The sequence below is a fragment of the Antechinus flavipes genome, chromosome 4 (assembly GCF_016432865.1).
Source record: "Antechinus flavipes isolate AdamAnt ecotype Samford, QLD, Australia chromosome 4, AdamAnt_v2, whole genome shotgun sequence".
NCBI classification, from domain to species: Eukaryota; Metazoa; Chordata; class Mammalia; order Dasyuromorphia; family Dasyuridae; genus Antechinus; species Antechinus flavipes.
In genome coordinates, this window is record NC_067401.1 from 384,195,027 (window position 1) to 384,220,007 (window position 24,981).

A 24,981-nucleotide genomic window follows, 5' to 3' on the forward strand; every position below is an offset into this window, starting at 1 on the left:
TTTCCCTTTTGAATATAAGCTCCTTGAAGACAGGAACTGTTTCATTTTTGTCTCTATATTCTTAGGGCTCAGTGTAATGCCTTATTCTTTTTTTTTTTTTTAATAACTTTTTATTGATGGAACCCATGCCAGGGTAATTTTTACAGCATTATCCCTTGCATTCACTTCTGTTCCGATTTTTCCCCTCCCTCCTCCTACCCCCTCCCCCAGATGGCAAGGACTGCTTGCCTTTACATGTTGAATAGGTGTAATGCCTTATTCTTGGTAGATGTTTCTGGCTTGAATGATTGAAGAAACTGTATAAACCTTAAAGGATTATATAAATGGAACATTATTAAAAGGCTAGTCTAATTCATGTTCTCCATCTATCTGATTTTCCTGGAAATTTGTCAGCTCAAAGAGGGATAGGGGGAGACCCTAAATGCATTTGCTTGCTATAAACTGACAGTTGTTTTCTCAGCTGTGGAATATTGGATGGGGTCACCCTGAAGTGGGTTTGGGATAAGTAGGCATGGGCAATTCCCAAGAAGTGGTCTGGTGAGGATTTACTTGGCTGAATGATGTTTGAAAATAATTTCTAGGTTTTATTAGCATGGCCTGATAACTTGAAAGTTTCTGACCTTCTCAGGTCAGCTTTTCTTTGGAAATTAAGGGAATGAGGCAGAATAGGGAAGAAGGGGGAGATGTCTGGCCTTCATGTCTGCCAGCTTCCCTATATTGCTTCTTGCAGGGGGATTTCCCGCTGAAGGCTGACAGGGTGGTCCAGTCTGTCAAAGCCATCTGCAATGCCCTGGCTGATGTGGAGTCTCCAGAGATCACCAGTGCCCTCAACCAGCTGCCCCCTTGTCCCTCTCGAATGCAACCCAAAATTCAGAAGGTAAAGGCGAGAAAGGGGGACACAGGGGCTATTTGGAACCGGGGAAATGCTTCCTCCATAGCCAGAATGACTAGATGTCTACTTTAAAAGCAGCTGTTCTCACTCAAATGCTTCAATTCTCAGGAATTCTTGAGGGGTAGCAAATTGATGTTCTTGTTAGAGGGTGAGAACAGAACCATTCACTGCTTCATTATTTGCCCACCCTAAGGTTGGTCACTGAGTCTAATGTGACCAAATTCTTCATTTGCTAGAGTTGGGCATTCGGGCAGCTTTCTGGTAGGGCGTTCATCCATTGTTCATCTGATGCCAGCTAGGGGTGCCTGGGAAGGGGTTAAGGCTAAACTGTGGCTGAAAAGGCACTGAAATGAGCTTTTTTCTTCCCCAATAGGATCCAAATGTCCTGGCTGTGAGGGAAAACCGAGGTAAAATGAGCAATTTCTTCCGTCTGCTTCTTAGGGAAAAGCACCTTTGTCTAGCTTGCCTTCTCCCCACCCGAGTTTATTTCAATATTGTGTGTGTGTGTGTGTAGCCATGCTGGTATATACATATTTTCCAGTACGAAGTCTGAGCACAGCTGGTCAGCACATTTTTCTCTATAAACTCCTCATAATTTTTACTCATTATTGTGTTCTGGGAGGTATTGATAGGGTGGGGTAGAGGGTAATGAAGCTGAATAGTTATTGCCTGGATTCCAGATGGGAAAACTCACACTTGGGAGATGATAGTTGCTTCCTGGGCGGCTTGGCTCAGCTTATAATGGCACCTTCTCTCCCACTCCCCCCCAAGTTTCCATCTTAGCATCTCTCTCCAGGATTCTACGATTGTGCTTTAGGCAGGATTCAGGAAAAAGTTAGGTCAACTTATACAGTGCACAAAACCAACCAAGACCCCTTAGATCAAACCATCCTGACTGATGTCCTGCTAGGAAGACCCCCGGGGTATGTGTGCGGAGGGGCCACTCATTTCTTTTCTCCCCCTTTCACAGAGAAGGTAGTGGAGGCATTGACGGCTGCCATCTTGGACCTGGTGGAACTCTACTGCAATACATTCAATGCTGACTTTCAGACAGTAGTGTCTGGGAACCAGAAGCATGAGCTGGTCCAGGACGCCTGCCTCCTTTCTGGGCCCCTGGCCTTCACAGTTTATGCTACTCACAGAATTCCTATCACCTGGGCTACCAGGTGAGCCTCAGGGCTGGGCCCCCTCAAGGAGGCGGCAGTGGAATATGGTGAAGAGAACTGTAGGTCCGGAATCAGAGGACCTCCATTAAATCCACGCTCCATTGCTCCCTATCTGTGTGACCTTACCCATCCTAGTCTTCAGTTATCCTTCCCCTCCCCCCCCCCCAATTTGTTTTTACAAGAGCGTTGGAATAAACAGCCAGGCTCTGAGCTCCCTCCTAGCTTTAGTTCTGAGGTCCTGCGAACATTGGTTGGATCCGTTTCAAGTAGAAAAGGAGTTGCCAGAGCCACTTCCGCCTCTCTTCTCAGCTTCCCCTGCCTGAGGTGCCCACATTACTGCTGGGCTGAAAGATCTCCCCTCGGCTTCATGCCATGGGCCTGGCTCGGGTATCCGGGTCTGAAGCCTGCCTCTCAGCCATGGGCAATTCCCATAAGTCTTTCTGCCTTCCCAGTTCCTCTTCTGTAAAATGAGGTTAAAATATAAGGTGGTATCTCTGGCACTGGAAGGACTTTAGGGATCGTGCGGGCCGACCACCTCATTCTCCAGCACCCTGCCTTACGCAGCTTGCTCCATGGCACACAGTGGCACAGGTGGCATTCCAACCGAGGCCCCCTGACTCCAGGTTCGGTGCCGGGCAGAGGGTTCCGTAAGTCACCCAGTGCTAAACACAGTGAGTTGTTGGTGGCTGAGAAACCTTAGAATCTGGAGAGGGCTGGGGGCTCCCAAGGGAAAAGGGAAAAGATGGCCACAGTGGAACCCTGATGGTAGAGTTGGGAAAAGGAACCTCAGAGTACGGCTCTGCCTTCTCCCTTCTCTCTAGTCTGTGCAGGCATCCCAGCCCCCTCCCATTTCTGGGCCCGAGGGAGAGACTGTGACAGATGGCCAGTTCCCAGATAGAGTGCATGCCCCATGGCCAATGGCTATACTTCCCAGCAGAGACACAATGGGGAAGGGGAAGGGGAGGGGGAGATGACCCTTTGTCTGGGGTCTCTAGGCCCATAGGGCTGGGAGGAGGGAGATCTGCAGTTGGTAATCCTCGGTTCCTCTTCTGGAGCCGAGGTGGTGAGTGGGGGACCCCAGGAGACGCGGGGGAGTTGTACCAGGCTGTGTAGTAGTCAGTGTACTAGGCTGTGTGATAGTCCCGAGGACTCCATCCCGCCCCTTCCCTCCCCTTCATCCCCACCCCTAGCCCTTCCCTTTGTTCCATACTTAATGTATTCCTCTGGGCGATTGGCTGGGAACAAAGGAGGCAGCCTGGGAAATCGGGGCCTTCTCTGACCTCTCCTGTCACTAGGCACCTGTCATGAGCCACAGGGACCCCCATGTGTTGGCATTCATGGCGGCATATGTCGCTCTTCCTCTCCCCCTCCCCCATATACAGACAGGGCATGTCGGGTTAGTTTGGGGGAATGAGAAAGAGCCGACTCAGAAGTTAAGGACTAGGAGGTAAGACAGAAGAGAGTCCTTGTTGGCCGATTCTGAATTAAAGAAGACAGTTCTGGGGACCCCCAACTCCACCCGAGCTGAGGAAAAGTGAAAGGTTGGAGGCTACTTCTCCCAGACCTGCCTTCCTACCGAGGCTTTCTGATTTACTCTCCCTGCTCCCTTGCCCTCCTCCACCCCTTTTTGGGGTGTCTGTGCTTTCTCCTATAGAGTTGGAAAGGAATTTAACTAGAGAAAGTGCATGCTGGACTACCAGGCAGGTCTTTGTCCATTTATTCATTCCTACGTGAAGCTTGCAGATTAGAATCACAGTGAAAGAAGGCGGTGGTAGGGAAGTAGGTGAGATTGGTGGTTTGGGTAGGGAAGTCTAGTATTCTCATCTGTTTCTCTGTGTCCTTTTGTAGCTATGAAGACTTCTACCTCTCCTGCTCCCTCAGCCACGGTGGCAAGGAGCTCTGCAGTCCCCTGCAGACCCGCAAGGCTCACTTCTATAAGTATCTCTTCCACCTCATCGTTTGGGATCAACAGTAAGCCGCCCTCTACCTCCCCAATCCCCAGGCTCATATGGCTTGCTCAGAGTTTGCAGGCAATGTCCATTGTATCTCAGCTAGGGGTAGTGTGTTTGGGTCCTAGTTTAGACACCCCCTTAAAAACTAAAGTATCTGGATTATTGAGTTCCTGCTGGATTGTCCACTGCTGGAACCTTGCCCTTTTGACTTGTCCATAGCCCTAAAGGAAGGGCTATGGATGACCATCCCTCTGAACACAACTTGCTGGTGGCAAAGTCAGTAGGGTTTATAGAACAGATCAAAGAGCTGGTGAGGGATGGGAACATTGTTGAGAAATATGAATTTTGTCCAAATATATGGACTCCTTTAGCAGTTTTTTAATGCTTAAAGTACGTAAGATTTACAACGAAACCAATTATATTTAAATCTGTTATCAAAATGTTAAAAAATATATTCAAAGATCTCAACTTAAGAACCCATTGATGTAGTAGGATAATAATAATAGCAACTGACATTTATCTAGCCCTTGAAGCTTTGCAAAGTACTTTGTATAGATTATCTCTTTTGATCCTCATAACTCCATGAAGCCAGTGCCTTGTGTGTTATTTTCATTTTTTAAATGAGGAAATTGAGGTTGAGAGAGGTAAAAGGCCTTGCCCATGGTTTTATAAGCAGTGTCAGAGAGAGCGAGCTTGATTTCAGGTCTTGACTGGGTTTGAGTCCATGCTCTTCTACTTGACTAGCTGTCTCTTTTAAAACCCACCAAGCTTCAGTTTCCTCATCTGTAATATAAGGCATTGCCTGCCTACCAGTGATTGTGAGAATCAAAAAAAAAATCATTATCTATAACATAACTTTGAAATAGAATTGTACAAATAGAAAGTAGATTTATTATTATTGTCTAGCTGGTAGTAGACTTTTATTTTATTATTTTAGCAGTGGCAATAATGCCTATTTGTGTAAGTTCTGTAAGGTTTACAAAGTTCATTCCTCCTAGCTATATGAACCTGGACAAGTCACTTAACTCCAATTACCTCAGCAAAAGCAACAACAAAGTGCATTTCTTACAATCACACTGTGAGGTAGGCAGATTCGCAGAGAGGACTCAACTCCCTGAATCAGTGGCTTTTCTCTTTTGGTGAAATATATATTCTCTTCTCTACCTAATTCCAAGAGAACCATGGTTAAAAAAATCTTCTCTAGTTTGCCTAAACTAATTAATATATTTTAAAATTTAATTAAATTAAAATAAGTTCAATTAAAGTTTAATCAAACTAGTATGTGCTCCATGGGTTGGAGTCCTGGGTTAGGTGCTTGGGGATTTAGATTAAAGAACCCAAGCTTACCTTTCAGGGAACACATAAATAGAACTAATTACAGAGATATTTTCAGGTATTTCCAGAATGATACAAGTGGGTTATTATCAGAGAAAACTTCCTGGAAGGTAGGATATAGGAGGCAGGACTAAACAGAGGTTATTCTAGGCTTGGGAGCAGGCTGTCAACTCTAGTGGTCATTCTTACAGCACTTTTCCCTACTCCCCCCGGGAGAGGCTGCAGGTCCACCTGGTGGGTGAAAAAAAGAGCGATGCTTTTATGTTTATAAGGATTGAACAAAAGAAATGGCCGGTCACAGTGCATGACCTGGGCTTGAGATGTCTCTCCCTTCTCTCTTCTTTATTAAGCCGGAAGAAGGCATAGGAACCGGCCCCTGGATAGAGAAACAGTTGGGGGAGAAGAGTCATTCCATCTTTGATTTCCTTTGATGTTGGGTCACCTGACCCTGCTGTCTGTTGCCAAAAAGGGGGATCAACCAACTCTCAAAATAGTTCCAGCCTCGCTGCTCCCAGCCAAGCCCCAGGCTGGCATGTTCCCTGGCTGGTGCAGAGGGGCTAATTATAGTCATACAGGCCCCCTAAGGTAAAGGAAGCTGGGACAGAGCGGTGTTGTCGTAGTCCCTGGAGGGAGCAGATCCACATGGAGATGTCTCTGGAGGAGAGAGGGGAGTGGGCCTTCCCTGGGCTGCTTGCTTGGGGGAAAGGCCATTTGTTAAGGGACTGTTAGCTAAGGGGTAGTTCTGCCAGTGCCTTTTGGCTATGAATCACCCTGGCCCGAGGCCGGGAGGGTGTGACAGTGTGGACTTTGGCCCAGAGACGACTTGGAAGGTAAAGTAGGTCCTCCCCACCCCGTTCCTCAGGCTGAGCTGGGGGCGGGGGCTGGGGGAGAGGTACCACTGATGGCCCATGATCTAGGTCCGAGGGATGGGATACGTGGAAATCTGGATGTCTGTCTTGTTTCCATCCCCTGGGGTGGGGCTTGGGAGGCACCCTGGGACCTTAAGGGGACTCTGGCTTTCAGAATTTAGCGTATGGGGAGATGTGGCTACAAAGGAGGCTTTTGGGCACACAAGGAAAAATTCTTCTGAGCTGTGAACGATTGCAGAACGACAATATAATGCTCCTCCTCGTTCTTATTAGTGGTGGGGAATCAGGAACGGGTGCAAGATGGAAAAAGGAGAACGTGGCTGATTGGGGTTCTGGGTGACGTGACTGAGGAATCCTGAGAGAGGGTGGGAATCTTACCAAGTGGGATGTGTGTCCACCCTAAGACCTGATGTGGACCAGATCCGTTGGCTCATAGCTGGCATTCTCAAAGCTGTTGGGATTCTGCCTCCACCCCACCATTGTTTTGGAGTTCACAGAGAGAAAGAATACTCTTTGGTTCTGGGAAAATCTTCATTTTGTCTAATGCTTTGGGGATTCTGCCAGTTCTAGAGGATGATTTCTCTGAGCTCTTACCTTCACCCTAAAAGAATGGGAACAAACTGAAAGTTTCTAAAATATTTCTTTGAATGTTGTATGGAGAAAAATAAATCCTGTGTATGGCATTATTCCCTGAGCTAGATTTTCCTTCCCTTTAGGATCTGCTTCCCCGTTCAGATCAATCGGCTGCCCCGGGAGACTCTGCTGAGTGCCACTCTCTATGCCGTGCCCATCCCACCACCGGGCAGTTCTTCGGAGGCCAATAAGCAACGACGGGTCCCCGAAGCCCTGGGCTGGGTCACCACGCCCCTCTTCAACTTTAGACAGTAGGTGTACCCTACTGGGCCAGAGGCAGCCCAACGGAGGCTACCAAGCTTTGGGATTTTGGGAGGTGGAGCTACTGATGGAGTTATCCAACTTCTTACGGTCTCCCACCTCTTTCCCTCCTGGCTCTGTACAGAGCACAGCGCATGACTTTTGGGGGAGATCAAAGAGAGGAGAAACAAGACAAAATAAAACATAGAAGCCAGAGATCAAGCAAAACACACACATTCACTCACATTCCTAGGATACAAATACGAGACTTATAGGGGAGATATTCTTTAGAAAGTTGGAAGACAAGTCCATGATTTGTTTCAGAGCAGAGAGAGAGGTGTCTCCAATGGGGCAATAGTGTTTCAAAGCTAATAGGTAGAAAACAGATGATGGATAGGGTCTCTATGACACCTAGATTTGCTTGGTCCAGTGTTTTTCATGGGCTCACCCCATTACTATTGCTTTTACTTAGGGTGCTGACCTGTGGCCGAAAGCTTCTGGGTTTGTGGCCAGCTACTCAAGACAATCCCAGTGCTCGCTGGAGTGCACCTAACTTCCACCAACCTGACAGTGTCATCCTTCAGGTGAGCCTTGTCCCCAATTCCTACCTTCTCCATTCATCCTGGACCTTCCAGAAGCAGTTCTCATTGGGGGTCCTACTATATGGAGATTCCTCTGAACTTTATACTTTGGGAAAAGCAAAACAGTGGGGATGGAGGTTGTGGGAAAAGCAGAACAGCAGGGATGGAGGTAGGGGCAGGGTGGGGCAGTAGGTAGCATTGTGATGAAAGTAGCCAGGAAAATATTGTTGGGGACAGAAGTAGGTAGTTAGGGTCAGTCCTGTCCTCTTGAAGGTCAGTTTTGATTCCAAGGCCTTCAGAAGCTGGGGTCTGAGACTCTTTAGAAACAATCTAATTCCTACTAAGTCTTTTAGGGTTCTTTGTATTGAGTCTTTCCTATCATCTCCCTCCCCACTCTCCCCAGGGCCTTCCCTTATAAATTTCCTTGCATTTACACTGTATATGTTTTGTCTATCTGTAGTTATTTACAGTTGTTTCTCCCATTACGATGTATGCTTCTGGAGAGCAGGAAAAATGTTTTTGCCTTTCTTGTTTTCCCAGTACTTAATGCAGTCCCTGACACAGAGTAAGCCCTTAATAAATAAATGCTTACTGGCTGCCTGGCTGACTGACCTCAAGAGCTTCCCTAAAACCAAATTCTCCACCTGGGGAGCATCTCCATTTTTCTGTTCTCTATTCACTCGAGTGATGTAGTTGGATTGAGATATTTGAGATATTCTTTAGGGGCAGAAGGATTGTACATATCCCCAAGACTTGGTTAGCTAAAATATCTTTATACCCTGAAGCATAAAATGATTCAGTTATTCATTTATTAAATATTATCTACTGGCCTTGTGATAGTAAATATTGGTTAAGCACCTCCTATGTACTAGACACTGTGCTAATTATTACTAATACAAAGAAAGATAAAAAACAATCCCTGTTCTTATGGAACTCACAATCTAATGGGGAAACAACATGCAGTTAATTATGTAGCGACAAGCTCTATATTGACTGAACTGGAGATACTCAATAGAGGGAAGGCATTAGACTTAAGGGGGATCAGGAAAGGCTTCATATAGAAGGTGGAATCTTAGCTGGGACTGGAGGAAGCCAGGTAAGATAGTGGGGAGGAGTCTAGATGAATCGATGTCTCCTAGTTCACACTCATCTTGATTATTATCTCTCTGTTCCCTTCCCTGCCCCCCCTCGCACCCATCCTTCAGATTGACTTCCCCACCTCAGCCTTCGACATTAAGTTCACCAGCCCTCCTGGAGCAGAGTTCAGCCCTCAGTACGAGTTTAGAAGCCTTGGAGGGGAAGACCAGCAAAGGCTGAAGGACATCATGCAGAAGGAGTCGTTATTCTGGTGAGGGCCCATGACATCTGACCCCATCTGCCACTGCCCAGCCAGGCACTGAGCCCTGTCTACATTAGTAACCTTGGTCTCCTCCCACATGGCAAGCCAGCTACATAGGTCCTAAAGCAGGACTCCTTTTTCCTGAGTTCAAATCTGTCCCCAGATACTTATCAGCTGTGTGACTCTGGGCAAGTCACATTATCTTGTTTACCTCAGTTTTCTCATCTGTAAAATGAGCTAAAAAGGAGATGGCAAACCACTCCAGTATGATTGCTCAGAGAATCCCCGGTGGGGTCATGAAGAGTTAGCTATGACTGAGAAACTAAATAACAACAACACAACTCTATAAAGAGCAGAGAAGGCTGGGATAGAAAGTTAGAGAGGAAAATTCTCCATTCCCATTGGCCCAGAGTTTTCAGAATAGGTTTACTTACCCCAGGGAACCTAGTAAATTAGGAGACTCTGCAAGGTGGGCTCCCATCCCAGGAATCACATTACTGCATCCACCTGCTTTACAAACCGGGTTATCCTCAGTTACTCTCCACTCTCCTTCCTTCTCCTCCAAACACACAGAGATGTTACCATTCTTGCATTCTGTGGATTATATCCCTGTAAAAGATCTGATGCTAGAACCTAAGAATTGGGGCTGGTTTCAGTCATGGGGTATGTTTTCTCACCATAGGGTGGGATGGGGCTTGGAAAAGAGGGGAAGAGACTGAGCTGTGGGAACTAAGAGGATTTGGACTCCGCTGATCTTTTATTTCTCTCCCAGAAAGATGCTTCTTTCCGGCAGCACTGAGGGATGTTTGTTGTAGCCGGTCTCCCTGGCTTCTCAGTTCAGCCTGACACAGACTGGACGCCCCTCTCCTTCAGCTCTGAAGCAGCTGACTCCTTACTCCATTACCTCAGGCAGTTTGCACTTCCCCCATTAGACACCTGATGTCAACCCATTCAGAGGGAGAGGGAGAGATGGTTCAGGAGGTTGTCCGTCCTATTAAAGAGCCTTGTACAGCCATCCAGAGACATAGATACAGCCTGGGGGGACTGCTGCCCTCTGGTGGCTGTATATTCCTTAAGTATCCCTTAATGAGAAGGGATGTTTTCCAGGGAAGGCGTTCTCCCCCTCCTCACCCCCCCCCCCCCCCCCACCAGGAACGTGGCTCTTGGTTCCTTTGGCTAAATCTTAAATTTCCCTGACTAGAATAAGAATAAGGCTAAAGTCATTTTGTCTTGAAATCATATTAAGAAAAAAAAAAACAGAAGCAAACCTTCTTGTCTAAATCTTCATTCCTCTTGTGGCCCTTCCCTCCCTCCCTCAGGCTCACAGATGCTGACCGGAAGAGGGTGTGGGAGAAGCGCTACTATTGCCATTCAGAGGTGAGCGCCCTGCCCCTGGTCCTCGCCAGTGCCCCCAGCTGGGAGTGGGCCTGCCTGCCCGACATCTATGCCCTTCTGAAGCAATGGACGCACATGAACCACCAGGATGCCCTGGGACTCCTGCATGCCACGTGAGTCTGACTCGCGCGGCTCTCCCCATCTGGATCTCCTTCCAGATCCCAGGCCCCTGAGGCTGCCTCCTGGGGTAACCGGGGACAGGGCTAGTTCTGGGGACGATTTGCATTTTCCTTATCCCAGGACGCTATTAGCTCCTATTAGTCGTAAGTTTCTCAAAACCCTTCCTCACCTTGCCTTCCCCCATCTTGGAGTTAACTTTTTGAACCCAAGGGGGAGATATTATGTCTATCCTTATTAAATTCCACTCAATTTAGCTCAGTGTTCTAGCCTGTTCAGATCTGGTTGCAATCTGCCTGCAATCCTGGGTGTTAGCTATCCCTCTCAGCTGTGTGTCAGCTGCAGTTTTGATGAGCATGCCATCTGTGCCCTTATTCATTCATGCAACAAACATTTATTAAGTATCTATGAGGTACCAGGGCCTGGGTAAACGAACCAGTCTCTGTCCTCAAAGAGCTTATATTCTCTTGTATTTCTTCATCTCCATGAGACTAAGATGCAGGATATCCCTTTCAGAGGCCACAGAATCCTTGGAATCTCATGATAAGAAACTTGCTCCAGACAGATGAAATGATTTGTATAATTAGGGTTCCCCCCCCCCAGGGATATTTGTATCTGGAAATTTTTTTTTGATAAAATGTTTTGATATCCCTATCATTTCCAGATGTATCTCTACTCCTTTCCCTATCAAGCCATTTTTTTTTTGTAATAAAGAACAAAAAAAGAGGAAAAAATGACATTTAAGCAAAATTAACCATCACATTAACTGAGTCTGAAAATATATTCAATATTTGACATAAATGTTCCTCTATTCTATAAAGAAGGAGGAAGGCAAGGTGTACTTTCTCATCTCATCTTTAGGGTTGAGCCTTGGTAACTATAATTACTCAGTGTTCAGTTTTGTTCTTTTCATTTACATTGTTGTAATCGTGTAGATTGTTTCTTAATCGAAATTCACATGCTTCTCTCAATTATTCATATCCATTGCTTTTTACATTGTTATTTATGTTTTCAAAGATATTTCTAGGGAACAGCAATAACAATTCAAATTCGTCAAAGAATTCCTAGTTATCCCTACCTGGGGAAGGTATACAGAGAGAATGGGATTTGGAGGTTGGAGAATAGAAGATAACCCCATAGGCTGCAGAGGACAGTCTCATGAGGGGTACATTAGTGAGGGCAGAAGGTTGAAAAAGGGTGTCTTGTCCCTCAGAGACACATGCTTAAGTCCCATGAGGGGCAAAAGAATTGGAAAAGATATTATAGTGATAAGTCTATACCCAGCAAGGGAGTTGGGTGGTGAGCAGGCTGATGGAGAATCTGAAATCATGGAGACGACTATGATCTCCAGTGGTCCTAACCTAGTTATAATTCTGACTTAAAGAAAAAAATATCTGAGATTAATGACTACTTAGGTACTATGACATGCACAGTATTTTCAGACAAAGTAGGGAAAGAGAGCCTTTCCATGTTCAGCAAACTTCTCCATCAATGTGACTGCCTGTTCCTCCTATACCCCAAATATTCTTCAATTATGGGGTAGCATGGTATAATAAGAATGAAGGCTGGGTAAAGGGTCAAAAAACCTGATTTCTAGTCCCAGTCTGCTTAACTACCATGTGACATTAGGCAAGTCACTTTATTTCTCTAGCCCTCAGTTTCTTTCTCTGTAAAGGACGAGGTGACCACTAAGGGTCCTCCCAACTCTAATTCTAAGGTAAGATGACAGATTGCAGGTGTCTGCATCATTTTCCCACTTTCAGTGTCTTGGAGGAGTTACTCAAATTCCTCTGCCAATGGCTTATCCCAAGTAGATACCCAAGATCTCCTCTTATCAGAGTACAGCCAAGAATGGGCATGGGCAGGGGCATGGCTGGTCTGCAGAGGACTGAGCGATCCTAGGTAAATATTGGGGCTCTGTTTTGTAGCTTCCCAGACCAAGAAGTGCGCCGTATGGCTGTGCAATGGATTGATTCAATCTCTGATGCAGAACTCCTGGATTACCTGCCTCAGCTGGTGCAGGTGAGTAGAAGAAAGTCTTTGAGTGGCTGAAGTGGGTCTCTCTGCCCTTTCTCCTCTTCTAATCAGACTCAACCCCAATCTTACTCATGTTGGGTACATGGTGTCTCTTCTGAGACCCCGAAAATAGGTAAAGTGATGCTGACTAGCACCTGTACCCCACTTATTGTAAAGCACAATGGTATTTTAGATTTGGAGTGAGAAAACCTGGGATTGAATTCTAGCTCTTCCCCTTATTGTGTAAACTTGAGCAATCACATAACCAGCTGGGGTCTTAGTTTCTTCAACTGTAAAATGAGGAGGTTGGACTTGTGAGGTCCCTTGTAGATCTGAATTATTGATTCCAATGTAAAGGAGGTGCTTCATGAAATGCAATCAAGACAAATCAAATTGTGTTTCTCCATATTCTAGACATAATGATATATTTTCCTTGTGGCTTAGATCCTCCTTGAGTAAGGGAGACAATGGGAATAGGGTATTTAGTATAGACAGTGGTGGGAAGCTAACAAAACCTCATTTAAATGCTCCCTTTCTTACTCTTTTTCTTTCCTTGGAACAGGCCCTTAAGTATGAGTGTTATCTTGATAGCCCTCTGGTGCGCTTCCTCCTGAAACGAGCCGTCTGTGATCTGAGAGTCACTCACTATTTCTTCTGGTAAAAGCACAATGCAGATGGGTGGAAAGCAGATGTGTCTCTCTGGATGGGCTCACATAGGACCTCATTAGGTCTCAATTTTCCCCTAGGAAGAGGAGGGGGATTGGGCATATGTAATCTCTAGGATCCCTTCTGGTGTTAAGAATTTATGATTCCAATTCTCCCTGTGCAACAAGAGAACTGTTTGGTTTTGCACACATATATTGTATCTAGGATATACTGTAACATATTTTTTTAAGTCATCAATAAACCTTTATTAAGTATATCTACTATATGCAAGGTACTATGCTAAGGACTGGACATATCAAAAAAGGCAAAAAATAGTCTTTGTTATCATGCCAGGGTAATTTTTTTTTTTTACAACATTATCCCTTGCACTCATTTCTGTTCCGATTTTTCCCCTCCCTCCCTCCACCCCCTCCCCTAGATGGCAAGCAGTCCTATATATGTTGGATATGTTGCAGTATATCCTAGATACAATATATGTTTGCAGAACTGAACAGTTCTCTTGTTGCACAGGGAGAATGGGATTCAGAAGGTATAAATAACCTGGGAAGAAAAACAAAAATGCAGATAGTTCACATTCGTTTCCCAGTGTTCTTTCTTTGGGTGTAGCTGCTTCTGTCCTTCATTTATCAATTGAAACTCATACTGTAACATATTTAACATGTATAGGACTGCTTGCCATCTGGGGGAGGAGGTGCAGGGAGGGAAGGAAAAAGTTGCAACAGAAGTGAGTGCAAGGGATAATGTAAAAAAAATTACCCAGGCATGGGCTCTGTCAATAAAAAGTTATAATATTAAAAAAAAGAATTTATCATTCTCATTCTATTTGTAGTTCCAAACTCATATAATCTGAGAATCAGAAGAACTAGTTCCTGGTCCCCAGTTTTGTTATTGACTGGACTAGCAGTCTTGACACTCGCCATCAGTTTTCTCTTCTAGTAACACAGGAAAAAAATTATCCAGAGATGGTGGGATGACAGAAGAGAGAATGAATGTGAGGGTGTTTTGAGTTCTGTATAAATATGAGGCAAGCATGAAGCTTAGCTTGGGCTTGGAATTCCTTGGGTATCTACCTCTAGCTAGAGTACTGAGAAATGGCCTGGAGAGAGAGGGCCAACCTTAGAGTCAGATTCAAGTCCTCCCTCTGACCCATACTAGCTGTGTCAGTAGGGACAGGTCATTTAAGTTCTTGGTGCCATGGTCAACTCTCTAAGATGATAAGTTACAGGTGATATGCTAATCTGTATCAATAGAAGGATTTTCCCTATCAGAAGGGTATGTGAATGGGCTCACATAGGACCTCATTAGGTCTCAATTTTCCCCTAGGAAGATGAGGGGGATTGGGCATATATAATCTCTAGGATCCCTTCTGGTATTAAGAATTTATTCACATTTCCCTAAAACACCAAGGGTCTGCCCTACCCTCTTCAAATATCATGAAAATAAGGTGTGTATATACATTGAGGGTAGAGGTAACTTATCTTTGTTTGCAATTACTTTTAAAGGTAATATATCTTCTCTTTTAGACTGTGAGCTCCTCTAGGGCAAGTGCTATCTTTCTTTTTATTAGTTGTCTTCCCAGCACTTAGCACAGTGCCTAATATATAGTGGGTACTTGATAAGGGTTTATTGGATTGAGTTAGGTTATGAATGACAGGGTGAGGGGAAGGAGAAGGGCGGGCGCTTCTGGGCGCTGGGGATGAATTTCCCACATGCTACTATTTTTTCCTACAGGTTGCTGAAAGATGGCTTGAAGGATTCCCAATTCAGCATCCGATACCAGTACCTGCTGGCAGCTCTGTTGTGCTGCTGTGGGAAGGGGCTTCGGGAGGAATTCAATAGGCAGTGCTGGCTTGTCAACACCCTGGCTAAACTGGCCCAGCAGGTCCGAGAAGCAGCTCCATCTGCACGGCAGGTATGTGGATAAAGGCTTCCTCTCTAGCCTTCCACCTTGTCACAACTCAGTCACCAAGACCGTGTCCAAGGCCCGAAATGCCAGTGCTCAAAATAGAATTCTTTAGGTCCCTCTAGACCCCTACTTCAGGGCAGGACCACATTTCCTAGTCTCATAGAATCTTATGGAATGATTGACAAGAATCTCAGAGACTATGTGGTCCAGCCTATATCAGATTGGGAGTCCATTCTTACCATCTCTGACTCCGTCAGGTGATTTTTTGGCTTTTACTGAAGTTCTCCACAGTTGAAGAATATCCTCTCTTGGAAAACAACCCATTCCACTTTTGGACAGTTGTAATTATTTCTTTTTATTAAACCCAAATTTACAAATTCTTCCCACTACTCCTAGTCTCTCTTTCTTCCTCCAAACAAAATAGTTCTCATCTCTCTCTCAAATCTCTCAAAAATCTTTTAATTACTGAAAGATAATGCTTTTTGTCACTGCCCCACTCCCCTCTCCTACTCCTGCCTCCAGTCTTCTGTTCTCTGGGCTAAACAAATCCAGTTCTTTTAATTAGTCACTATATATTAGGGTTTTCAGATTTGGTGGATGGGGTGAGAGGGAAAGTATTTTCTTTCTTTCTTTTCTTTTTTTTAAAAGTAATAGGCTGAATTTATTTCCCTTCCCCTCTTTTTTTTCCCTAGTAAATTTATTTTTAATATACATTATTTTATGAATCATCTTGGAAGAGAAAAATCAGAGCAAAAAGGAACAACCATGGGAGAGATTAAAAAAACAAAAAACAAAAAAGTAAACATAGCATGTGTTGATTTATATTCAGTCTCCTTAGTTTTTTGTTTTTGTTTTTTCTGAATGCAGATGGTAATTTCTGTCGAAAATCTATTGGGATTGCTTTAGATCACTGAATCTCTGAGATCATCGCACATTCTTGCTGTTATTGTGTACAATGTATTCCTGGTTCTATTTGTTTAGCTCAAAATCAGTTCCTGTAAATCTTTCTGGAGGAGGTATTTTCTATTTATAGATTTTCTCAGAAGGATGTTCCATTTGAACTTTCCCTAGGGTCTTATTGTCCAGTGCTCTGTCCAATAAACTATCCCTGGAGAATTGGGGAAAGTCTTCTCTTTTTCCTCAGCCTTTTCCTCTTATATCTCCTCCTCTTTCCCTTTTTCCTCCTCCTCCTCCTCCACTGGCACACAGAATTCTTAAAGGCTCACCATATTAGTATTAGACTTAGTGAGGCTTTGGCTGTCCTTCAGCTTACACCCCCAGGTTCAAAAGAGCCCCCAGTACCTCCTCCTTAGTAGCAGGGATTACAAGCACGTATCACGATACCCAGCCCTTCTATTGTTCTTAAAGGTTCCTTAGAAGAAAACAGTAATAACAATAACTGACAGATAAAACACTTTAAGGTTTATATGGACCTTCTACACATTATTTCGCTTGGACCTTTCACCCTGTGAGATGGACAACTATTGCTTCTCCATTTTACAGATGAGAAAATTGAGACTACTTGTCTGTGGTTATTCATACCACAGAGCTGGCTTTCAGAGTTATGATTTGAACCCTGGATTGGCATTTTATCCAGCCTAGTTTTCTCTGGCACTTCTGGATGTCTAGCACCCTAATCACCCCAAACTGGACCCTACCTTGTGGAAATTTTCCCCTCCTACCCTTTCACACTCCTTTTCTTTCCAATAGGGGATCCTTCGAACGGGGCTGGAGGAAGTGAAGAAGTTTTTTAAGCTCAATGGTTCTTGTCGACTGCCCCTGAGCCCCAGCCTTCTGGTTAAGGGCATCGTGCCACGGGTGAGTGGGGCTACATGGGACTAGGGAATTTCAGGGGTGGGGCTCCTCATTTACCTAGTTCTTAGAAGAAATGAGAAGAAACTAATAATGATGGTTTTTTCCTGTACTTTTACACCCCAGACACATGTTCTGGTCTCTGCCTGGCAGATGTCTCAGGCTGGGGACTTAGTCTGTGAGCATCTCAGAGTATCCAAGAACTCTGGATTAGGATAGATCAGAGTCAAAGCAAGGTATTGTGGGTAAGGGCTGGGCCTGTGACAAATGATGAGTGCTGACTATGGCCAGGGTGCTGTTTCTGTTAGAAAGATAAATACATACATAATGATGATAATAGCATTTATATACCTCTTTAAGGTTTGCAAAGTACTTTATTTTTTTAATCTCATTTTAACCTCACAACACCCTGTGAAGTCAGTGTTATTCTTATCCTCATTTTAACAGATGAGGAAACTCAGGCTCCAAGAGGTTGTGACCTTGGTTGTGGCCATATATCTACTAAATATCAGAGTCAGGATTATTTGAACCCAAATTTTCCTAACTTGTGGTTCTCTTCTGGAAGTCCAGTTATGTTCACTGTATCACCTTGCTTGCCTCAAAGTCAGCAGATTAAAAGGATTAATTCAGGGGCTTAGTGTTAGATAAAGCCAGAAAAGCAGATATCATAGGGCAGATTGTTGTTGGCCTTGAATACCAAGCTAAGAAATTTGAACTTTATTTGGAAGAGATATGGGGTACCATTGAAAGATTTTGAGCAAAAAGCTAAGATGATCAAAATTATATATTAGAAAAATGAATCAGATGATGGCTTGTGGGATTGGTTAGAGATGGACATGGGAGTCAAGGAGGCCCATAAGGAAGCATAACCAGGAAGGTGACAGTTGGGATGGAAAGAAAAGATAAATTTGAGAGGGAGTTTGAAAGCAAAAGTGATAGGAGGACTTGGCTGGTATAGGAGTTTAGGAAGGACAGGTGATATTACCTGTCAGAGTTAGAAAGAGGTAATTATTCTCCCTTGTAAAATAATCCTAAATCTGGCTTGTCTCCTTCCTTGTGGCAGGATTGTTCCTATTTCAACTCTAATGCGGTTCCCCTCAAGCTCTCTTTCCAGAATGTGGATCCATTGGGTGAGAACATCCGTGTCATTTTCAAGGTGAGAGCATCATCCTACAATTGGCTCAGGTAAAAAGAGATTAAGGGGGCTAAGAAGACAAGATTAGTGCTTACAAGCCCTAACCTAGGTGAGACACACCAAAGCCCTCGATAAGCAGTCCTAGAAACCAGTCTTAAGTTCCAAGGGCTTTTCAAGAATCCACACCTATACCTGATTTTATGGAATGGGGATGCTGGGAAACTTCCTTTTATAAATCCACAATCCCCTTGCTCCCCTAACTAAGATATACAACTGTCATCCTCAATCCACTTCCTTTTTTTTTTTACATCTAATTTCCCCTAAACATAAGAGGATCATTAGGGGAAAGGAGGGACACCAGGATGTATTAAGATACTTCCTGAGCACCTTATTTCTGAGGAGGAATATGTGAAACAGCTTTTGTCTTCAAGAAACTTATAGTCCAATTGGAGAGACAAAATACAAGTACATGAAAACATAATTAACAATTTAAGGAAGAGGAATATCCTAAATGTCAAATGAATGAGACTAACAAACATCATGGGGAGAGAGAAAAGGGAACAAGCTACTGTGCTAAGCACTTTACTCATTTAGCCTCCCAACTGTGAGGTGGATGTTGTTATTATCCCCGTATTGTAGTTATGGAAATTGAGGCAGACAGAGACTGAAAGATCCACCCAGCATTATACATCAAGAATCCAGTCTCAGGCTGGATTGAACTCAGTTTGTCCTGACTTTAAGCCCAGCCATCTATTCACTGAGTCACTTAGTTGCCTCCAGTCATAGGATTTCAAGAGGAAAGGTATTCACTATGGATTGACCTGGGGCAGGAAGTGAATTTATGAATGAATAGGATTGAGGAGCAGTGTGGTATAATGTTTGGAAAGCTGGCCTTGAATCAGGAAGACCTGAGTTCTATTATATTGATTCTATGACCCTGAAAACCACTTAGGTTGTAAAACACATACTGATCCATGTTGCCAGAGGGGGATTTCCTCACCGTGAGTTCCCTCTTTTTTAATGAAATCACAGGTCCAGTTCTACCCCCTCCAAAGAAAAAAATTAGGGGGTAAGATTCAGAAAATGAGGGTGGAAGAGGAATCTCATCTTGTTTCTAACAGAGCAAAAAATGATAATGTTTAGCTCCCTGAGATGGTGTCTGATGGTGTCAGATGAGAGGCAGGGGAACACATCTTGAAGATTTGTATAAGAGATGGAGGGGAAGGTACCAGGGTTCATGATGAAGGAATCATAGTGTCTTGCTCTGACTATATGGGGCCCCTGCCCCTCCCTTTCTCACAGTGCGGGGATGATCTGCGCCAGGACATGCTAACCTTGCAAATGATCCGAATCATGAACAAGATCTGGATCCAAGAGGGATTGGATATGCGTATGGTCATCTTTCGCTGTTTCTCCACTGGTCGGGGCCGAGGTCAGTCTGGTTCCTTAGCACAGGTGGGCCCAGAGCTAGAAGTGAGGACCCCTCCCCTCTGTTCACCTTCTTCTGCTCCTCTCCAACAACCAGAATATCAGGAGGGTGATTACATCCCATTTTAAGGCTATTTATCTACTCGGGAGAGCCTTCAGAGCTACACAGAAAGATAGCATATGGCAGAAGCGTGGAGAATCAAGCTGCCTTTCCAAGATTATTGTTGGCTCTAGTTCCCTGAAATCCTAACTGGCCCTCTCCTTATTTGTCCTTGAGTTAGGAAAGGATTTTGATGGACAAGCTACAATGGGTATCAGGCTGGGTCTTTGCTTACTAGCCGTGGAGCCCCGTCCCTTTGAATGACCTAGGTCCCTTCTCTCCCAGGAATGGTGGAGATGATCCCCAATGCTGAAACTCTGCGCAAGATCCAAGTGGAACACGGAGTGACAGGCTCCTTCAAGGACCGACCCTTGGCTGACTGGCTGCAGAAGCACAACCCCGGGGAAGATGAATATGAGAAGGTAGGAACTTGGGAGAGGAAGTGTGGTACAGTGGAAAGAGCACTGCATGTGAAGTCCAAAGCCTGGGATCAAATCCCACTTCCACCCTTGATTACCTGTGTGACCTTTTGCAGAGTCAGCTTAACTCTTTGTGGCTTAAGCTTCCTCATTTTACAAGTGAAGAAGCTCTGTCTAATGACTTCTTCTGGAAGGATTTCCCTCCTCATTGGGGGGTGTAGTTAACTTGTAAGGTATAATTAATATTTTGATTGAGCCCTGGTTGGAGTTACTCCCTGTGGAGTAACCTGTCCTTTATCAGATGAGGAGTAGTGATGGTTTGAGTTCATGGTTTTATTCTTTGTCATAGGATTTTCCAGTGGAAAGGATTCTTTTAGTCATTTAGTTCTATGGCTTCATTTGACAAAGGAGGAAACAAAGGCTTAATTTTGGAGAAGTGACTTGTCCAGAGTCACACAGTAATTGATTGCGGACTCAGGAAGTAAACCCAATTCTCATTCCTTTCCCACCATATGTATTGTTCAGTTGGAAGAGACCCAATGGTATCAAATATTTGCCTCAATCTACTCATTTTATTGATGAAGGAACTGAGACCAAAGCATGAGGAAGTGCGTTGCTGAAGGCTGTGCTTAGAGAACTAGAAAAATGGGTTTTTTCACATTCTTGGTTATTGTGACAACTGCTGATCCAAGAAAAAATGACACAAACCAAACAGCTTGTACCCAAGCTGCACAGGGTACAGAACTTACAAAAATGAGGGTGGGAGTGAATGGTGAGGGTGTGGCTGCAGGACTAGTTACATATATTTTATTCCTTGGGAAAAAAGGGATTGGACAAAAGAGGTCAAGGGGATTAATCAGAATAGACAAAAATTATTTAAAGGCTCCCTGCTCAAAATATTTCCCCCTTCCATGTTCCAATTGGAGAAAATTTCATCAGAGATTTCTGTTAACTCCACAAGTTCATACCTTAGTTAAATTATTTTTATCAGCTCAGGATTTAGTTAAATGCCAAATGAGCATTTAATTCTGTTCATTTTAATTCAACAAGCATGTACTGAACTCCTACTATGTGCCAGCCATCCTTTTAAGCACTGGGAGGTATTTAAGGATGTTTTGACCTTCCTGATTTCTGGTTACTCACATTCTTATATGGCCATAGCTATTTCCAGGGTCCCAATAAACAAGATCTCTGACCTTTGTCACTTAGACCATAAATCTGTTATGGATATATTCATGTGCCTAGAGTATTCATGAGCCATTTTCTCTTTTTTAAAAAAAATGGCACTGTAGGGGAAAACTAGTTGGTGTAGTGAATAGAGCCCTGAAGTCAGGAGGACTTGAGTTCAAGTCTGGCTTCAAGAACCGGGAGATCATTATATACCTCAACAACGATACTGTTTGAGGATGAATTCTGTTGGAAGTGGATCTCTTCGATAAAGAGCTAATTCAGTTTCAATTGATCAAAGATGGACAGAAGCAGCTACACCCAAAGAAAGAACACTGGGAAATGAATATAAATTGCTTTTTTGTTTTTCTTCCCAGGTTATTTATATCTTCTGAATCCAATTCTCCCTGTGCAACAAGAAAACTGTTCGGTTCTGCACACATATATTGTATCTAGGATATACTGTAACCTATTCAATATGTAAAGGACTGCTTGCCATCTGGGGGAGGGAGGGGAAAAATCGGAACAGAAGTGAATGCAAGGGATAATGCTGTAAAAAATTACCCTGGCAGGGGTTCTATCAATAAAAAGTTATAAAAAAAATTGCAACAGAGATTAATTCAAAATCATAATGAATCCTTAAAAAAAAAAAAAAAAAAAAAGTCTGGCTTCAGACATTTAACACTGCCTAATTGTGTGACCCTGGGCAAGTCACTTAAACCCAAATGCCTCAGCAAAAAAAAAAAAAAAAAAAGGCATTATTACATTTATTAAAACAATGCTATGGGTTAATAGCAAAGAACCAAAGAATTAAAATGCAAACTATGTAAAATCCTGAATAAACTCAAATATATCTAATATATTCATTTCATAGTTAACTATAAAAGGCTAAGAAAGGAACCATTCTCTTAATACCAAGGATTTGTCATGCAAACAAGTATGATACAGAAATAGAGGGCAGGATAGTACATGATCAGGTAGCAAGACAGAAGGCTTTAGTGTTTTTCCCTCTCCAGCGGGCTCTCACGTAAATCCATTCAGGCAGGACAGACCTAGGGCCCCGTTGTCCCTTGGCCAGTACCATGCTCTCTTTCCTCTAGGCTGTGGAGAATTTCATCTACTCCTGTGCTGGCTGCTGCGTGGCCACCTACGTCCTGGGCATCTGTGACCGGCACAATGACAACATCATGCTCAAGACCACGGGCCACATGTTCCACATTGATTTTGGTCGCTTCTTGGGCCATGCTCAGATGTTTGGCAACATCAAGAGGTGAGAGGGCCTCCAGGGAAAGTGATGCATTTATGTGTGAGGTCAATTGAAATGTTTCATTGCTGGGAAATGGGTGACAGGCCCGTAGAGTTTGTTAGCCTAGGGAAGAGAAGACTCGGGATCAGTTTAATCATGTTCCTTGTGACATAAAAAGTTAATGAAGGAAAGTGAAAATAAGCTATTTCCAACACATCTTGAGAATTGACTTAAATTGCAGCTAGAAGGACTGAGTCTAACTACATGGAAACTGACTGTATGGATGTTTTGATTCTGGAAGGTCATGGAGTCTTTTCCCTTAGAGATCTCTTGAGAATTTTATTTGGGGCAGTTAGGTGGTGCAGTGGATAAAGCATCAGCCCTGAAGTCAGGAGGACCTGAGTTCAAATCTAGTCTCAGACTTCCTAGCTATGTGACCCTGGATGAGTTACTGAACCCCAATTGCCTCAGTCAAAAGAAGAATTTTAATTAATCAAGTGCAACAATACACACCTATACTTATTATTGAGGAGGCTGAGGTTGGTAAATTATCTAAGCTTGGGAGTGCTGAGCTGCAGTGAGTTAAAGTCAATACAATGTCCTCCTCAAGTCTGGCACCAGTATGGTGATCCCTCAGCAAAAAGGTTACCCACTGATTTTTTTTTTTTTTTGCACAATATGACAAACATGGAAATATATTTAACTTATATCAGATTGCTTGCTGTCTTGGGGAGGGAGATAAGAGAGAAAAATTTGGAACACCAAGTCTTAAAAAAATGAATGTTGAAAACTATCTTTATGTGGATTTGGAAAAATAAAATACTATTGAGAAAAATAAGTAAATAAAAAGCATGTATAAAAGTAAAAAAGAAGGTTATTCAATTACTTAAGGAGAGGACAACTAGAGAGGAGTCAGAAATGGAGGTCAAAACTCCTATGTCAATAAGTACTGGGATCTGGTCTGTCAAACACTATTATATGTCCAGCCTGAGCACAATCTAGTCTTTAAAATAATAATTATAACAATAATTAGAGATTCACTTATTCTTTCAGTGTGGCAAATAATTTCTGGGACCATAAATTGATAGAGGAAGTTTCTACCTTTTGGTTCCCATTACTGATAATACCACAGGACCAAAAAACACCCCCAAAACTGATTTAGATAGTACCACTTGTCTTGGTTGAGACAAATTGTTCTTCTTGCAGGGAGATGGATAGATGAGTTAATATGTATTGATGTATAGGATTTGTCTTTCATTTTAACCTCACCTCTATCTGTATGTTTCTCTTGCCCAGGGACCGTGCCCCCTTTGTCTTTACCTCTGACATGGCGTATGTCATCAATGGGGGTGACAAACCATCCAGCCGCTTCCATGACTTTGTGGACCTTTGCTGCCAAGCCTACAACCTCATTAGAAAGCATACCCACCTCTTCCTCAACCTTCTGGGCCTGGTGAGAGAACTCATCCTCCTCTAATTGCTTCTTCCCTGAAGCCTGATATAGCCTGATATTTTAACCCCCACTCCCACTCCCCTTGCCTTGCTGTGGGGTGTCTGATCAAATTAATAATGTGCCTTAAATTGCTATATAAGTGTCAGTTTTTATTGTTACTATTCCTCAGTTAAGGACAGGGATGTTGCTTTTTGTCTATGTTGCCAGCCCTTAGCCCAGTGCTTTGGCACTCAGCAGGCTGCTCATAAATACTTCTTGAATTGAGTCATCATTTCTCTGGTGCCTCATTTTTGTTCAGTTTCTCGGGCCCTCTTGGCTGATTCTCCCCACTATTAACCCCCACGGTAGTAAAGGGAGTCCCCATGGCGGGGGCTGACGTGAAAGTCACCTCCACAACTTCTTCTCTTTACCGCTTCCCCAGATGTTGTCTTGTGGGATCCCGGAGCTTTCAGACCTCGAGGACCTCAAGTATGTGTATGATGCCTTGAGACCGCAGGACACAGAAGCCAATGCTACTACCTACTTCACTCGGTAATGTCCTGAGTGCTACAGCTGTGCTCCCTTTGAGAAAGGGCAGAGCTGGTGTTGGGGACTTGAGATGGCACAGTTGGGTTGCTGGGGTAGAGGGAGATGCTATTTTTAGCTATGCAACTATGAGTTGTAGTGTGAATTTTGATGGGCAAACGACTTCATTTCTGGGTCTCCGTCTTTCTGTCTGAATTTGTTTGGGAGACATTGCCCTTTAAATATGAAAATATGAACCATCAGTGAAGGGTTTTTTACAATGAAATCAGAAGGGATGGATTTACCTCTGTTGACCTCAGTTTCTTTTATATGTAAAATAGGGGAGGGGAAGGAATAATGGACCAGATGATTTCTAAGATCCCTTCTGGTGCTAAGTCTGTGGTTCTGTACTTTGCACTAATCCATGTTTTCATCTTGATGATTTGATTCCACAAGCAAGGGCTTACCAGAATGGGATGCTAGGGTGGGTGAAGACTGTCTTTCTTAAACTTAGAGAAGCTACTCATTAATAACTACAATACAAAATAATTGTAGCATGGAAGATTGAGAGCTGGGTTTAAGTCCTTGCCTTATACACAGTGAAACATGA

The 24,981-nt window shown here is 43.7% G+C and overlaps 1 protein-coding gene across 1 annotated transcript in view; it reads left to right on the forward strand.

The window, feature by feature from the left end:
- Positions 1-24,981, forward strand: part of PIK3C2B (phosphatidylinositol-4-phosphate 3-kinase catalytic subunit type 2 beta) — a 73,686-nt gene that overhangs the window by 40,809 nt on the left and 7,896 nt on the right. The window contains exons 10-27 of the mRNA XM_051998559.1: positions 731-877; positions 1,266-1,299; positions 1,863-2,058; positions 3,907-4,029; positions 6,931-7,098; positions 7,560-7,671; positions 8,874-9,016; positions 10,327-10,515; positions 12,448-12,541; positions 13,098-13,192; positions 14,933-15,113; positions 16,818-16,925; positions 17,983-18,075; positions 19,357-19,486; positions 19,868-20,004; positions 22,269-22,438; positions 23,711-23,867; positions 24,289-24,398. Coding sequence (XP_051854519.1) covers positions 731-877; positions 1,266-1,299; positions 1,863-2,058; positions 3,907-4,029; positions 6,931-7,098; positions 7,560-7,671; positions 8,874-9,016; positions 10,327-10,515; positions 12,448-12,541; positions 13,098-13,192; positions 14,933-15,113; positions 16,818-16,925; positions 17,983-18,075; positions 19,357-19,486; positions 19,868-20,004; positions 22,269-22,438; positions 23,711-23,867; positions 24,289-24,398 — 2,387 coding nt within the window. The remainder of the gene's footprint in view (positions 1-730; positions 878-1,265; positions 1,300-1,862; positions 2,059-3,906; positions 4,030-6,930; positions 7,099-7,559; positions 7,672-8,873; positions 9,017-10,326; positions 10,516-12,447; positions 12,542-13,097; positions 13,193-14,932; positions 15,114-16,817; positions 16,926-17,982; positions 18,076-19,356; positions 19,487-19,867; positions 20,005-22,268; positions 22,439-23,710; positions 23,868-24,288; positions 24,399-24,981) is intronic.